Genomic DNA, 17,038 nt, shown 5'->3' with positions numbered 1-17,038 from the left:
CAGCTCTGTTTTTTTCTCTGACTCTCAAAGAAGCAATCACCCTGCCAAACATATTTCCTACTGGGAAGGAGATCACTTTACAGCTGAGTATTTTGGGCCTCTGAGCAATTTCTCAGGGCAAATTAATACAGTCTTTTGTTTCTAACTTGTTTTATGAGTTGAGTTAGTGTGAGAGGTCACCTAGCACCTGATCACCCTAGACACATTGGATAAAAAGCTGCTGGACTTCAAACTGAGGACACTTAAGCCTTTTTCAAGTCTCTTTTTCCACGTGACTCCCAGAGTGAGCATTCTAAGATGTAAGTCAGATCTTGCCACTCCTCAGCTTGAATTCCTTCAATTTACCATCCCTCTGACACACACATACTTTACAGGATAAATTCTTTTGCCTGGCATTCCAAGCCTTTCCTGCTCTGTCCCACTCCTCTTTCCCTGGTTTCATCTCCTTTTAATTCTTTATTTCCCAAAGAAATGAATTACTTGTTATCTGTATGAAACCATTTTAATTTGTTACTCCCTGTTGTTGCACATGCTGCCTGAAACATCTTTCCTTCCCCCTTTTACTTGAGAAATCCCTTTTGATCCTTTGGAATTCAGGCTGGATTATACCTCCTTCTGGAAGCCTTGCCTCACCATCTCCCAACTGGCAGAGATGCCCTCCTTCTGTGTTTTGTAATTAGCTCTCTGAGCCCCTCTACTCTGTGTCCTCAGCATGCAACATAGGGTGAGGCATCAACCTAAATGCTCTTTGTGAAGCTACCTTCTCTGCACTTCTCTCTTACTAGTTCAGGCAGTTTACATACAAGGAGGAGCAGGTGCTATGGTTCTAAGTGACTTTGGCTGTGACCTGCAAGCCACCCTCCCCGTGGGAACCAATACTTGAGGGAAGTACCCAGGGTCAGCCCTTGGGGAAGCCAGCTGCCTTCTAGGGCCCTTAGCAGCAGCCTGCCAGAGGAAACCCTGAGCACATCTCTTGCTGGAATAATGATATGATACCTAATATTTATTGAGTGCCTTCTAGTTCCAGGCACTATTCTGACCACTTAATCTGCATGCACATTTATTTTATGTAATCTACATAAAAACCATGACTGCTGGCACCTGGAGATTGCCCAAGTTTACATAGTAAACGATAAAGTCAGGATTCAAATCTGAGCGTTCTGTTTCTAGAGCCCATGCTAGTAACCACTATATATATTGCCTTCTTGGTTTCTGATCTCCCGTTTCCTGCTTAGCTTCTGTGGGAAACCAAAACGAAGAGACCCAAAACAAGTACCAGAAGGCAAGTTTCTTTCCTCCTCATCCCCTACTTCTCTCAGGACAAACGGCTCAGAAATGGAATTGAGAATTCTCAGAACCAGAAAGGGGGCTCCCAAGTGGCAGGGGCCTCTGGAGGCTCTAGGAGAGATAAAGGGACAGCTTGGTGCACGGGAAAAAGGTTGGGGTGGGGGTGAGGGGGCGGGAATGACCACGAGCCCAGAATTCTAGCCCAGGCTTTGTCTCTTAGACTCTATGTAACCTTGGGGAAAGTCCTTGCTTTTTTCTGAGCCTTAGTTTCCCCATATGTAAGACAAGGGTAAAAACAGGGCGGGAAGATCCACCTCCGCCAAAAGAGGGGGCATCCTCAGCTGTATTGAGGAGAGGGTTGGGCATGGGCGTCAGGGAGCGGGGTCAGGGAGAAGGCTCTATCTCGGGTCTAGGCCGACAGCCTGGAGTTAGGATGAAGCGGACTTCCGAGCTCAATCCTGCTACTCTGTGCCTGTGACAGGGCCGGGCTAAGGAGGAGATAGCCAGACCTTCTAGTGGGAGGCGGAGGTGGGGGAGGAGCATGGGCCAGGGTCCCGACTCTGCGGGGTGCGTCCACTCATCCCGCACCTTCTCAGCCCTTCCGAAATGAGTCGCAGTCCGGAGCGGGTGGCGGTCGCAGGCGACCGGACAGCAGCCGGCCGCGCTGCGGAGACCGCCTGGGAAGCTGCGGCCCGCAGGGTTCGAAGAGCATCACGTCATCCTTTCCGCGAGGCGCCCGCCCCCTCCCCGACGGCGCGTGCGCAGGCGCGGCGGGAGGGGGCCGCGGTGGGCGCTCTCCTCAGCGCTCTTCGCCCTTCTTCAGGCTCCGTGCGGCCGCGGCGCTCTCGGCAGGCGGCAGCGGCGGCGGTGCGGAGGGGAGGGCATCCAGGATGCGGCGCGGGGCGGCCCGGTGCCCCCCTGCCCCGTCACGGCAGCCGCGGCGGCCGCGGGGACCGGGCCAAGGCCGGGGGCGGTGCCCCGAGCCGCGGTAGCGGCGGCGGCGGCGGCGGCGGGAGGGGCGGCCTGAGGGCGGGCGGGCGCCCGGTTGCGGGGGCTCGGCGCTCCGCACCGCCCGGCCCCGCTCGGCCCCGGCGCCATGAGCAGCGGTGGCGGCGGAGGGGGCTCGGCGCCCAGTCGCTTCGCCGACTACTTTGTCATCTGCGGGCTGGACACCGAGACCGGGCTGGAGCCGGACGAGCTGTCGGGTGAGTGCGCGCTGAGCCCAGGGCCGCTTTCCCCTGCCCGCTGCGGCCAGGGTCCCCGGAGGAAACCACCCCCACTCCCGCTTTGTCCCGAGAGCCGGGAGAGGGTCGGTCGGAAGGACCCAGGGCGGGCGCGGGGAAAGGGGCGTCGGGCTGGAGGAGAGGCTACGGAAAGAAGGGCTCTGAGCCGTGTGGGGTCTGAACGGCCCCTGCGCCCCTCTGCGCTGTGGCCAGGTCCTTCGGGACCAGGAGGAGGAAGGGTTGTGTGTTCTCAGTCTGGTGAAGGTTTAGTGACTTAGTATAAAATAAAGGGAAGCTTGTCCTCGAACACCCCCATTTGGGAGGGAAGAAGGCATCCTACGTCCTGGTGAAAGTAAGTTCTACCCAGACTTAAAAAAAAAAAAAAAGAAAAACAAAGAAAAACAAAAACTTGGTGAGTTTATCTGGCCTCTTCCCAAGAAGCCTGTGATCACAGTTCCTCAAAACCGTTCTAACCCAGCCGTTGAGCTGTGCCCCTGGGTTGATGGGACATGAAGTAATAAAGTGAACTTGGGCCGGTCCAAGGAGGATGAGAACTCCATTAGTTCTAGAAAGGGCTCGTACCCCGGGACCATGCCTTTTTTTTAATGAAAATAATTTATGTCCTTTATGAGGCCACAGTCATTTATGTATAAAAGGGCAGCAACCTTGTTGGAGGGCCTGGGTTGCATAGTGATGCCTCTCGAGTCATCCTTCAAAGGGGAGGTGGTGGGGAAGTGAGGGTAGCTCCCAGATTAGATTTGGCACTAATTACGCAAGATGTGTCAGAATTGTAAAATCCCTGTGAATTCCACTGCACCGGTGTCAGAATTGTAGAATCCCCGCGAATTCCACTGCATCGTCATTGGAACCTTTGAATTGCAACAGTTTTGGAAAAGTTTTTGTCTGGAGTGTCCAGTTTGCAGGTTTCATGGGGTGAAGGTTGGTTGTGTCATTCTGATTTGATGAGGAATACTCCTTTCTAGTGTTCTTTTGTGATGTGTTCGCTGTAAAGTTTCTCTCCTGAAAGTGATTATCCTGTTGACTAATTTTACTTTGCTTCAGAGATGACAGGACAGGTCCCCCCCCACCAGAAAAATTTATTGTTTCTTATGAAAAAAAAAAGATGCATACTTCAAAATGGGCTGTTTTTAAAAAGTGATGAATTGATGACCTTTAACAAGGTCAGAGCAAATACACTATTTCCCAAAATTAATAGCAGGTGGAGAAAAATCATGAAGCAGTAATACAGTTAATACTAGACCTTTTGTTGGGGTAGCTTTAAGTTCACTTTTTTAGGTCTTGAAATTCTTACAGTACCGGTGTAAATTTTTCATCTATGTTTCATAAATTTGTGACTTTGTGAAGTAGTTGTTGGAATTCACATCATGGAATTGGAACTGGAAGGGACCTCAGAGAGGAAAATGAGGCCTAGGAAGGACAGTAGGGCCTATGTCCTGCTAGTTAATTGCCTGACTTTGATCCAGTGCTCCTCTCCTGACACTAAACTGAATCTAATTACTTGGCTGGGCCTTTATAAAACACTACATGTCGAGAAGACTAAAAATAACACAGTTCTCCCCAGGAAAAGAAACTTTAAATTGGTGGACTAAACTAGCGTTATTTTTATGCTGTGCTTTTCAGTGTCTATTAAATTATATAGACGTTTGATTTTCAGAAACAAAGAGAATGGTTTGCAAATGATAAAGCAGAGGAGTGGAGTGGGAAAGTGATTTGGTTTGTTAGAGCATGGGTTTTGGGTTTTAACATTTTCACTCTGCTGTTGACTTTCTCTGACTGGGGACCAAGTTAGATAACTCTGCTGGGGTCCTCATGTATAAAAAAGAGAATGTAAATAAAAAGTATCTTATCAAGTAAACCCTCAAAAATATTAATTCTCTCTTAGTGAATATTTGTTAATTATCTGGCTTTTCAGCAAGCTAAAATTATATCCCTGTGAAGGTTATTGAGAGAATAAAGACAGGGCTGTATAAGAACTGTAGAGAAGGGTATTTTTCTGTGTTTTTAAGTGTGGTTGCAGTAGTGGAATGCCAAGACCATCTATTCAGTAGATGGCCTTTGTTAGAATAAGCACTGATTGAAGGATTTCTTTTTTTCCTTCATTTCATTTCTGGTGGGTTGATAGGGGAATCTGGACTACCCAGAGGGAATCTTTGAGTAAAACAAAACAGAATACAAATAGCTCTATGCGGGTCAGTCTTGAGACTCTCCAGGGTGCATTTTCTCTCTGCCTTATAGCTCCCAAACTGATGATGTCATAGTAAATGAAACTACAGGAAATTGTGAATTGCACCCAGGTTCTCTAGGGAGGTACTGAGGAGTCTATACTCTCTCCAAGCAAATTAAGTTATATACCTCAGATAGCTTCTATGCTCTTAAAAAGTGAATCCAGAACAAGCAAATCAAAGATGCTCAATGTTCCTTCTCGCTTTATGGAGAAAGATTAAGATTCATTCTTTTTCTGTTTGCAACAATAAGCATCGACTTTGCTGTGTTGAATATAGACTCAGATCATTGAATTTTATAGGAGTCTCCCTCTGTCACCTCTTCCCATTTCTTCCAGACTCAAGCATTTAGGCAAGTTATGTAGTTATTTATTGTGCAAGGAACAGTGCAAGTGAAAATTAACTTTGTTTTCTTTTGGTTAGTTGAGGAAATACTTTGGGTTGAAGGAGAGGAAGGTAATCTATTGGTGGAGCACAAGTCTAGCCAGTTCTAGGAAATAGTGTCTGCTTATTAGCTTTTTGAGTTTGTCAAGTAGATAAACAAATCTGGAAGAAGTGTTTTTGATTTTGATTTTCTGTTACTGTTGGCCCATGCTAAGTGGGGAGGCAGATGGTAGTAGAGTCCAGTCCTTCCTCTTTGATGGATGGGTGTTCTGGGCATCTTCATTTTCCCTTCTTCTTATGGTCACCCCCAGTGGACTGCAGGAGAAGGTTTACTGTGAGGTGAGATTCCTGAGTTTACTTTCCCTGTCTCTGCCTGAGAGTTACAGTTCTAGAATGCTTGTAACGTACTTCTTACTTTGAAATCTTTAAATTCTTCTGCACTGACCTGCATCTGGCATTGAGATGTAAGTATCCTCGATTCGTTCATTCACTACTCCAGTTTTCTCAGGCTCTGAGAGGCAGGTCTTGTCAAGAATTGAAGAGAGGGCTTGGGGATGCAGATAGATGGGCAACTGGCCAGGGTCCGGTATAAAACTGCTTAGACCACTGACAATACACTGAAATCATCTCTTACTGTCACCATTAGAAGGGAGAAAAAGTGCTCTTTGTCCAGGAAAGCCAGAGGACTGGTCACATCTTACATACTTCTCTTTAACCATATTAAGCAATGAAATTAGAACAATAGAATCATGGAATGTCAAACATGGAAGCACTTTCAGAGATCATATAACCTGCTTTTTACATATGAGGAAACTGAGGACCTGAGAAAGTTGGAGAATATTTGTCTCCCTTGGTCACGTTTTTATTCTTCTTTTCTGCTACTTACACGATTCTTTACATACTTTGTAGTTATTTGATCAATAAGGGGGAGACAAGTGAAATATTTGGCAGGGGCAGGAGCAGGCATGGCATTTTTTTCTAGTGTAGGTTTCTCTTTCATGTTAAGCAAGAATACTGTGTGTGATTATCAAGAGAGATATCTTTTTTTTTTTAGTTTTTTCTTTTGATGTAATTTCACAGCAGATGCTGACATGAATAGTACAGAGAACTTCCGTACATCCTTTTTCCAGATTCACTGTTAACATTTTGCTCTACTTGCTTTATCACTTATATAAGTGTTTTCTTTTTTCTCTCTAACATATAAAAACACCTTTATCGAGATATATAATTCACCTGTTTACACAATTCAGTGTCTTTTAGTATATTCACAAAGTTGTGCAGTCATCACTATAATCAATTTTAGAATATTCTCCCCCGAAGACCCATAACCCATTAGCAGTCAATTCCCATATCCTTCGAACTCCCTAACCTCACACAGACCCCTAGGCATCCACTAATCTACTTTTGATCTTTATGGATTTGTCTATTCTGGACATTTCATTATAAATGGAATAATATAACATGGTCTTTTGTGATTGGCTTATTTTACTTAGCTTGTTTTCAAGTTTCATCTATATTGTAGCATATATCAGTACATCATTTCTTTTTATGGCTGAATACTTCATTGTGTGAATATACCACATTTTACTTATCATAAATGATGGACATTTGGGCTGTTTATATGCTTTTTGGTTATTATGAATTATGCTGCTGTGAACATTTGTGTACATTTTTGTGTGGACATATGTTTTCATTTCTCTTAGGTATATACCTAGGAGTGGAATTGCTGGGTCACATGGCAACTCTGTGTTTAACCTTCTGAGAAATTGCAGACTGTTTTCCAAAACAACTGCATAGTTTATATTCCCACTAGCAGTGTATGAAAGTTTCCCTTTTTCTCTATGTCCTTACCAACACTTACTATCTTTGATCATAGGCATCCTAGTGGGTGTGAAGTGGTATCCTTGTGGGTTTGATGTGCATATTCCTGATGACTAAGAAGTATATCTTATTTAAAAGAAACAAAAAATAAAAAAAGGCTATCTCTTCTCAAAGATGAAGTGGGTACAAAAAATTTGATGAGCCAGTTTCAAACGGAGTCAATTTGAGCTAACCTTTTTATTTTCCTCTACAAATCTGGTCAGTTCTGTGCAAATTCTCCCATGGTCATTTTAGAAAGACATCTCTGCTCTAAAGCTTAGACTCCTAGCTGAAATGGAATTCAAATCCTGATAGCTTACCTCAAGCATCTGTGGATACTTACAGAGGTCCATGTGGGAGGGGGAGGTTTCCAAAGTTAGGTCATTTGTTTCCTTTTATAAGGTAGAGCAAATATGAAGTGAAGAAAAGAGACTAACACACAGAAAACAATTACAGAGCAACCCCAAGGTGGTTTAAAATTATATGCTAAATTTAGTTAGAGGGACTATATTCTTAAACCTAAGAGAACCCCACTTTACACTCCCTCAGGAGGTGAGGATCTCACTGAAGGTAAGTGGATTTTACTTTAATGACACTGTGGCTCTGCTCCTCTCTTCTTAGGAGGAAATCTTGAGTCACAGTGTTTGGTGCTTAAGTGAAATTCTCTTAGATGCTGTTCAGCCCTTCCTTCCTTCCTTCCTAGATTATAAATAAAATTTTCCTTGCCTGAGGCCTCCTTTGGTAACACCCATTTCCAGTTCTATATCCTTTTATAAGCCTGTTTTTTGGCTAACTCTGGTGGAAGGTGTACTTGGACTTTGCTTGGGTCCTCAATTCCTGTTGTCATTCCTGGGTTTGAATTACTGTCAGGTGGTCTTAGAGGTCTCTCAGGAACCTAGCTGCACATAGAGGAACCTATATTTGATATGTTTTAGGTTCCTGCTGGATATGGCATAGGACCTAGTGAAAGAAAGAAAGCCTTCCCTTACACAAGCTGGTGACTTCTTATGGAATTCAGTGATTACACATAGGTTATTGTTGCCAAATTTTTAGATTTAGCTCTCAAAATTTATTAAGTGAGGCAGATATTGGTCAAATATCTATGTTCCAGATGTTTTGTGAAGGCTGGTTTTAGGTTGGAGTGTATAGAATCCTGGATTGGGTTTATGAGTGTCAGAGTCCTGTCATGGTGAAAATGAGCACGTGACAGCTCTCAAGCTGTCTGCAGTACGTTTCTGAAGGGCCAGGTATGGCTCTAGGAAATTAGATGGGAGCAGCTGTAGTTTAGACGATCAAATTTCTAAAATGTTACACTTAGGATATTTGCTTGATTGTCATCCATGGGATCTGTCATAGTTTCCTGTTAAAAGAGAACCAGGTTAGTAATTTTTTTCTGTTCATTCGTGTGATCGGTAGGTCAGGTCAAAATTTTGCTAGGCCATCTGTGGTCTACTTTATGGACTGAACTAGCTACATTAGTCTAAAATGTTTTCATGAAGTGCTGAGAGGACTTGAGCAGGGAGAAGATATGTGGAGATTCGTCTAATGAAGCTTCATTCCTCTGTGAGTGTGGGATTCCTTGTTTTCTAAACTATTGCTACTTGGCAAAATATGAGTGTGCATTTATTTATATTGGTCTCAAAATCAAAAACTGTCAGAACTAGATCTTAGCTAGTCCAGCCACCGCTTTTGACAGATGGCAATGATTAATACTTGCCAATGACTTTATAGTTTTTAAACAGTTTTTAATATTTTCAGCCCCACTTGAAATACATTTTTTTTTTTTTTGTCCAGTGTCACCCAGAAAGTTAGAAGGAACTGTTAGAATCCAGGTCTTCTGTCTCACCATTGATGAGATTATTCTTTTAAAATGATAGATTTGGGAATACTGAAGCAATGGCTTAATCACTGAATAACAGAGCTGTGATGTGGCCTTTTTGATTCAGTCCCCAAACCACAATGCAGTAGAGGAATCTCTCAGGAGAGAAGCCAGGTCATTCGTTTTTTGAATTATAGTTAAGGCTGGTTGTTCTTTCATACTTTTTTTTTTCCCCTGTCTCTCCACACTTAACAATTCTGAAAATGTCTTTCTTAGACCGAATAGTTACTGGGCTTAGTTTCTAAGAAGCTCTCTTTTTTGTGTGACTGTTTCAGGATGTTTTACACTTTTTGAGGCCTGTTTTCTTTGAAAAGGCAAGAAAATGATTTGCATTTGCTAACCTCAGAAATCCCTCAGTGTAGCCTGCAGTTTGCATCTTTTTTGGTTGTAGTTTGGGCGCTGCCTGTGACTTCTGATTTATCATATTATTTATAATGAAAGGGTATGAGAAGCAACTAAGAAACTCAGGATTTTTAAAGTCCAGAAGACAAAGAGGAAATGATTTAGAAATAATAGCCATAAACCATGATTTATAAGTGGATAAACCAATTTATAACAAATTACATTTACTAAAAAATATATAGAACTACTTTCCAGGAATGTCAGAAGAGATGGTTCCTTTCTCAGTTGTGTCATTTCTGATGTCCTTTTCTTTCTTTGTTTTTGTAGTTTTAGAGTAATGGCTCTCTAACAATGTTTTAGCCTAGTTATGAAGATAGGTATTAATTATTGTTATGTTGTTGAAGAAAACCAGAGATTTTATTTTGGGTAAATTAGGTGTCTCTTGTTTTCCCCAGAGTCTTTATTTGACAATGACCATTAAAATTTAAATTTTTTTTCTGATTATAAAAACCATAGGTCATTATAAAAATGAAAACATTACAAAGTTATGTTATAAACTCCTCTTGTCCAAGAGTCTGGTAGGCAAATTTATTAGCTTTGCTAGAGGTGCTTTACATTGTAGATATTTGATAAAGATTTGTATTAATTATGAGAAGATAAAGGCTCCTTATTCAGATTTTCAAGGAATTGTATGTAACCATGGTTTTTTTTCCCCCTGATATAAGGCATAGTACTTTACCTTTTAGAAATTAAATAAGTAAAACTTCTACAGCTTTTGTAAGTGCTGAGTAATAAAGAATGTGGAGGTCTGTAGAAGAGAGGAATAGGATAGGATTGTTTTCCCATACTCAGTTGGTTATTTGGGGTTATTGCATTACTTAAACTTGCGTTTTCTGGATGACTAATGAAGTTGAGTACCTCTCAAAAGTTTATCAAATACTGGTATTTCCTCTTTTTAGAAGTATCCAAGTTTTGCCATTTTTCTTTTAGGTTTTTTTTTTTTCCACTCATTGCTTTAATGGAATTCTTTATATTTTCTAGATATGAGTCTTTTGTCAGTTATATGTATTGCAAATATCTTCTTGTGATTTGTGTGTTTCCTTTTCATTCTCCCAATGATAACTTTTGATGAACACAAACTTTTAGTTATAATGTAGTCCATTTTATCAGTTTTCTCTATGCTTCATGCCTCTTCTGTTCTGTTTAAGATATGTTTGCTATTGCAGGGTCACAAGGATGTTCTTTCTTTCTTTCTAAAGCCTTTATTGTTTTACCTTTCCCATTTAGATCTGCAATCCCAGAGCAAACCCTCTTAAACACTATGCTATCACACTATTCTGTACTCCCTCAAAAAGCTCCCCTACCTTTTTTTGTATGAGTGTGTGCCATTTATCAGTATTATCTACAGAGTGAAAGAGAAACATTTCTATTGCTCTCACAGCTGGGCCTGAAGTACAACAAGGCTTTGATATAACCAATACAGTGCTTTTAACACACATTTAGTAAAACAAATCCTAGTCTTTGTTCTTGGATTTAGTACCAATTGGTAAAATTTTAGTGGTTGAGGAAACTGCTAAAACAAATTGTTACTATAAAAAGTCTTAGGGGTAAAGATAACTTTCTTCTGTTATTGAGGGTAACCTGACAGGAGGCTCCCAGATTCTTATATCTCCTTTGTGCTCTGGAGAAAGAGAGTGTTGTGTGCTTCCTTATTATAAGCTATAGTTTGAAATTTGGACTTAGAAACATGTGAGTGTTCTTGATACAGCCATGTTTGCTGTTCTGTGAAGCTGATATATGTTGTCACTCTCATGCAGTAGAGGCTTCCTTCTTGAGAAACATTTGGGAATTGCCAGGACATTTCTGTGTCTTGTTTTTATGGTTAAAGATTTAGAGGTGACTCTTGCATGTATGGCTGTTTTCTTTTTTTTTTTTTCACCTCTCATGCTCCATGTAAGTATGTCCCATATGCTTTACATGTATTTACACACAGTCTGTCAATAGACCTATGAGATATGTATAATTATGCCCATGTTACAGATGAGAAAACTGAGATTTATGGAAGAGAGTCCTTGGGCATGTTACTTAAAATTCAGCAACACGTGCAACTAGTATTTGAATCTATATTTGCCTGTCTTTAAGTCCTATTTCTTCCACTATAGCATCTGTGCTATAGAATATACTGCAGTACCTTCCTAGCTTCATCTGGATGAGAGGTTTGTTCAGATTTGTGAGACCTGTCTGCCTGGAGAATGAGATAGTTTACTCAAGTATGTTCATGAATTCTGGGACCAGTTGGTTTTGAATGGTAAATTTTTATGTCTGTATAGCACTTGGCATAGAGCTATGTGCTGCACAGTAGGAACTCAATCAGGATTGATAGACAAATTGCTTGAGTGTGGAATAATGTGGTAATGTAGCAGAATGGCTGAGTGTGGGGTAGACAGGTTCTCTATCCTATAGTGAGTGAGTGGAGAAAACATCACTCTGATTGTACTTATATTTATAGCTTGGATTTGTTGAGAGGATGTGAGTATGATGTGAGGTTTTGTATGAATTGTTTTGATTAAATGTCTTGTACATTTAGTAAATATCTGTGGGTTGATATTTTGATGAATTGTGGGAATATTTTCACCTTGAGAGATAATTAAAATTTTTGGCTTGACACATTTTCTTCTCTTTCAGTGGTAGCAGAAGTGTATTCATTTTCAGAATTCTCCTTTAGCCTCATTCTGTAATAGATTGGTTAGTTTGGTTTCTGCTGCTGTGGTAAGAACTGTTATAATTAGCATTTCTGCTTCCTCTAACACTTTTATGGATTTGCTTCAAAGAACTCCTCCCTCCACCCCTCCAAAAAAGCTTTTGTTGTGCTAAATATTTCTTCAAAAATGGTATTTTACGCTGGGCAATACTCTAAATGTGAAATTCCAAATAACCACATTTGAAAAAAATAGCTGCAAGACTGAAATGGCACCAGAAGCTTTTTTGCCCCATTGTCGTGGTAAATTATCTATAGATTGGAGAGGATATAACTGAATTGGTAAGAGGAGACTGAAACCTGAGATCATTAAGCATTTATATAGGAGCATTTAATTCCTCTGAGTGAATTCAAGTCTCCTGACCCAGACAAATTACTTGAGTATTTTAGTATAAATAAACCTACTTGAGTTCTGAAAGAATTTTGGGGTGATTATCATTTAGTCACTGTCAATAACCTTTAAGGAATCATGGACTTACTGCAAGACATATTTTCAAGACTGAGAAGAAGTGACACATTTCTAGTCAATCTAGAATGGCTTTTTCTTTATTAGGGGAGTAGACTGGTAGAGGAGGGAAATACCATTTTTTGATTCAAGAATGTTTTGAATGGAATGATTAGGATATAGTTGGGGGTAAGAGATTTGAGCTGTATGATGAAACAGGTGGTACAAAAGTAGAAGTATTAGAAGGGAGATATGACTTAATAGCAACACAAAAATGTGAGACTTTTAGTTGGATGCAAGTTTGACTTATGGCAAAAGTGTGATTTGGTTGACAAAAAGTTGTGATTTTACCTTGCATTAATAGAGAGATATTATTGAAAAAGAGAGCGGATAGTACTGTTTTGAAAGATGTTAGTTAGACCACACCTAGACAGAATGCTGATTTCAGTTCTAGGAGCTAGAGTGGGAACTGAAAATGTCATGTGAACTACATTCAAAGGAGTAGATTTGTTTTATGACCAGTAAATGGCTCTCACAATAGCTCCCACAGAAGAGTTTCAGAAGAACTCAGAGATGGAGAAATTTGTATGGAAACACAAAAGTCCCAGGATAGCCAAAACAGTCTTGAGAAAGAAGGATGGAGCTGGAGGAATCACAGTCCCTGATTACAGACTGTACTACAGAGTTACAGTAATCAAAACAGTATGGTACTGGCACAAAAACAGACGTGTAGATCAATGGAGGAGGACAGAAAGCCCAGAAATAAACCTACTCACTTATAATCAATTAATCTACAACGAAGGAGGCAAGAATATACGGTGGAGAAAAGGATCTTTTCAATAAATGGTACTGGGAAAACTGAACAGCTACATGTGAAAGAATGAAATTAGAACATTCTCTAACATCATATACAAAAATAAACTAAAAATGGATTAAAGACCTAAATGTAAGACTAGATACTCTAAAACTCCTAGAGGAAAACATAGGCAGAACACTGTTTGACATAAATCGCAGCAATATATTTTTGGGTAAACCTCCTAGAGTAAGGGAAACAAAAGCAAAATAAACAAATGGGACCTAATCAAATTTACAAGCTTTTGCACAGCAAAGAAAACCATAAGCAAAATGAAAAGACAACGTATGGAATGGGAGAAAATATTTGCAAATGATGTAATCGACAAGAGAATTTCCAAAGTATACAAACAGCTCATACAGCTTAATATCAAAAAACCAAATAACCCAATCAGAAAATGGGCAGAAGACCTAAATAGACATTACTCCAAAGAAGAGATACAGATCGCTAACAGGCACATGAAAAGATGCTCAACATTGCTAATTATTAGATGAATGCAAATCAAACCTACAGTGAGGTACCACCTCACACCAGTCAGAATGGCCATCGTCAAAAAGTCTACAACTAATAAACGCTGGAGAGGGTGTGGAGAAAAGGGACCCCTCCTACATAGTTGGTGAGAATGTAAATTAGTGCAGCCATGATGTTTTTAGTTTTTTTAAGGAAAAAAACTAAAAATAGAGTTACCATATGATCCAGCAATTCCATCCCTGGGCATATATCTGGAAAAGATGAAAACTAATTTGAAAAGATACATTCACTCCACTGTTCATAACAGCACCACTTACGATAGCCAAAACACAGAAGCAACCTAAATATCCATTGACAAATGAATGGATGAAGAAAATGTGGTACACACACACACACACACACACACACACACACACACAATGGAATATTACTCAGCCATAAAAAAGAATGAAATAATGCCATTTGCAGCAGCATGGATGGACCTAGAGATTATCCTGCTAATCAGACAGAAGTAAATCAGACAGAAAGACAAATATATGATATCACTTATATGTGAAATCTAAAAAAATGATACAAATGAACTTATCTACAAAACAGAAACAGACTCACAGACATAGAAAATAAATTTATGGTTACCAAAGGGGAAAAGGGTGGGAGATAGATTAGGAGTTTGGGATTAGCAGATACACACTACTTTATATAAAATAGGTAAGCAACAAGGACCTACTGTATAGCACAGGGAACTATATTCAATATTTTGTAATAACCTATAATAGAAAAGAATCTGAAAAAGAATAGGTATATATATGCAGAACTGAATCACTTTGCTGTACACCTGAAACTAACACAATGTTGTAAATCAACTATATGTCAATTTAAAAAAAAGTTGGGGAAACATAAAATAAGCAAGAGTATACCAGATAGACTATGAAAAAATAATAGTGTGGGAGAAAAGAGAAATGGTGGTATTTGACTGCAATAGCTTGAAGACTGTCTGCTGCCACTATTGCCTCTATAAATAACTATTGCAGGAAAATTGCTACCCTGTTAGTCATTCTGCTAGGGTCCTCATTTTAGCAGACCTAATGATTTTCTAGGAAAAGGAAGATCACTGTTTGTAGGGTTGTTGAACTAAATGGAACTGATTCATTTTCAGAGTCTGTCTAGGCAAGAGAGTATGAGAGATGTAGAAGACAATGGACATTAAGAAGGTGGAGAGAAAAAATTGACATAGCATTTGCTCCTTAGACTCTTTCTAAGAAGCTTTTCATCTAAACCTTTGGCAGCAGTGGCAGCTTTTCGTCTTGATTTTCTTCCAAGGACTGATAGAAGGCCCAGGCCTCATGTCTGCATGTGCATCTTACTAAGCTCAGTTACTGGCAAACTGGGTTGGGCTCCCAGTTTAACCCCATTTATTATTCTCTCTGGACCTCTATCAAGAGAAGTCTCTGAGGAGCCATCTTTTTCCTAACTACTGAAGGACAGCTTGGACATTGATGGTGCTTGGTGCAGGAAAGGATCCAGGAGATTTGGGTTGCTGTAGTTGGGGAGGAACCCTTTCATGATCTGTGGGTTGAGGATACTGCTCTGTATCACAGCAGAGAACTTGGGGTTTTATTCCTTTTTAGGCTCCTGATGAAGATTACTTACTCTTAGTTGTTTTTCTTACACCAAGATTGTACTTCTTGACTGCTCTAAATTCTAAAGTTCTAAGAGACATCCACTTCAATGTAGTAGATGTAAAGAACTTTGGTTGGGGTGTCTGGAGGGATTTCTAATCCCATTTTGCCTTATACCCATTGGTGACTTATTATCTCTGAGCCAGTTTCCTTATCTGTAAAATCAGAGGGTTGTGGTGATTAATGGAATAATATGCTATGTGAAAATATTTTCAGTGGATTTTAGTGGTGTATGTATTTTTCCTTTTTCTTTTTTTTGCATTCAAGGTTTCTTATTCCATATAATGCAAAGAGGGGAGGAAATGTGCAGAGATTGTGTGGACAATTATGAGATGTTTTGGTTCATGAAGTTGACCTTTTGAGAAGGAATGCTTTTAGTTTTCTAAGACTTAAAGAAGACACATAAAAAGCTCTAACAGTGAGGGCTTTAAGGAAAGGATCTATGTTTTCCTCTTTGGAAATTTTTGCAAAAACACAGATAAAGGGGGAATTGGGTGAGTAGAAAGCTGGAAAGAAGGAAATTGTTGTCTTGAAATTTTATTTGTGAGGGGACCCTGCTTTACTCATTTGTGGTAATCTGGGAAGGCAGAAAGTTGCTGACTCAGGTTGGAAACTAAATCGAGTCTTGGTAGATTTTTCACTATAAGGTAGTATTGGGTTATGAGTTTACATCCTTTTTTCTCCCAAGAGGGATTTTAGTAACAAGGCAGGGAGTGACGGTTATTCCCCTTTTTGCTGTCAAGGAATAATGTAGCTATGCAAATCCTTTGTAGGCGATGAGTCAGGACTCCTACAGTTGTTTTGGCTTTGAGTTAAATTTAAAGTTTTGTTCATTTCAGTTTTCAAATATTGAAATGTTAATATTGTGTAACTATTTTAATACATGTTTCTTTGGTTTAATAGGAGGACATGACATATTAGTCTTTTAGTTTTCACCTTTAAACTGGTGCATATAAATAGGAAGAGTTTTTTTTACTAGTCTACATCCTTGTACTGTAATAGTGTTAAGACATCTAAGTTGTTGCAGTATAGAAATTAGGAATTAAATTAATATTCTAAATCCTAATTTCAAAAAGTCTCTTTAGCAGCTTGAGAGAAATGTGCTATTAAATTATTCATATTTTTTAGTATAATCTCTTTATCTTGAGATCATACATATTCATTGTGGGAAATTTAGAAAATATAGAAAAGTAAAAGGAAAAAAATAGCAGTCATCCATAGTCTAGCCTTGTAGAAGTAACATGAACATGTTTAGCATTTTGTGTATTTCCTTCCAAAACTTTTTCTGTTATTGTTTTAAAATATATTGTAAGCAAACTATCATTTTTTGCAGTTTATAGAAAAGTTACGTCATAGGTAGTTAAGAATTTATATTTCTTTACTTCTTTTAATGTTCTTTGTTCTGATTTTAATTTTTTCTATAATTTTTCTCACATATGCCATCTTATTTTTTGAGATAGGTAGAACATAAATCATAAAATTTAAAAAACCCCACTGTCTTCAGTATGTCTTAAGCTCTGTGGAGTAAGCTATCAAGTTTCATCTGAACTCATATTCACTAGGCTTCTTGAGTGCTTTAACTGTGCCTCTGTTTCCTTTCTTTCCTTTTATTTC

General features: G+C 39.7%; 1 protein-coding gene across 2 annotated transcripts in view; it reads left to right on the top strand.

Moving 5' to 3' along the window:
- Nucleotides 1-2,359: 2,359 nt before the first annotated feature.
- Nucleotides 2,360-17,038, top strand: part of DENND5A (DENN domain containing 5A) — a 76,095-nt gene continuing 61,416 nt past the window's right edge. For both annotated transcript variants that reach the window (XM_072969481.1, XM_072969480.1), the window contains exon 1: nucleotides 2,360-2,492. In XM_072969481.1, the coding sequence (XP_072825582.1) occupies nucleotides 2,384-2,492 (109 nt within the window). In that variant the 5' untranslated portion in view covers nucleotides 2,360-2,383. The remainder of the gene's footprint in view (nucleotides 2,493-17,038) is intronic.

Source organism: Vicugna pacos, chromosome 10, assembly GCF_048564905.1.
Source record: "Vicugna pacos chromosome 10, VicPac4, whole genome shotgun sequence".
Taxonomy (NCBI): Eukaryota; Metazoa; Chordata; class Mammalia; order Artiodactyla; family Camelidae; genus Vicugna; species Vicugna pacos.
The sequence above is the reverse complement of the archived record's forward strand: the minus strand, read 5'-3'. Positions and strand labels throughout refer to the sequence as shown.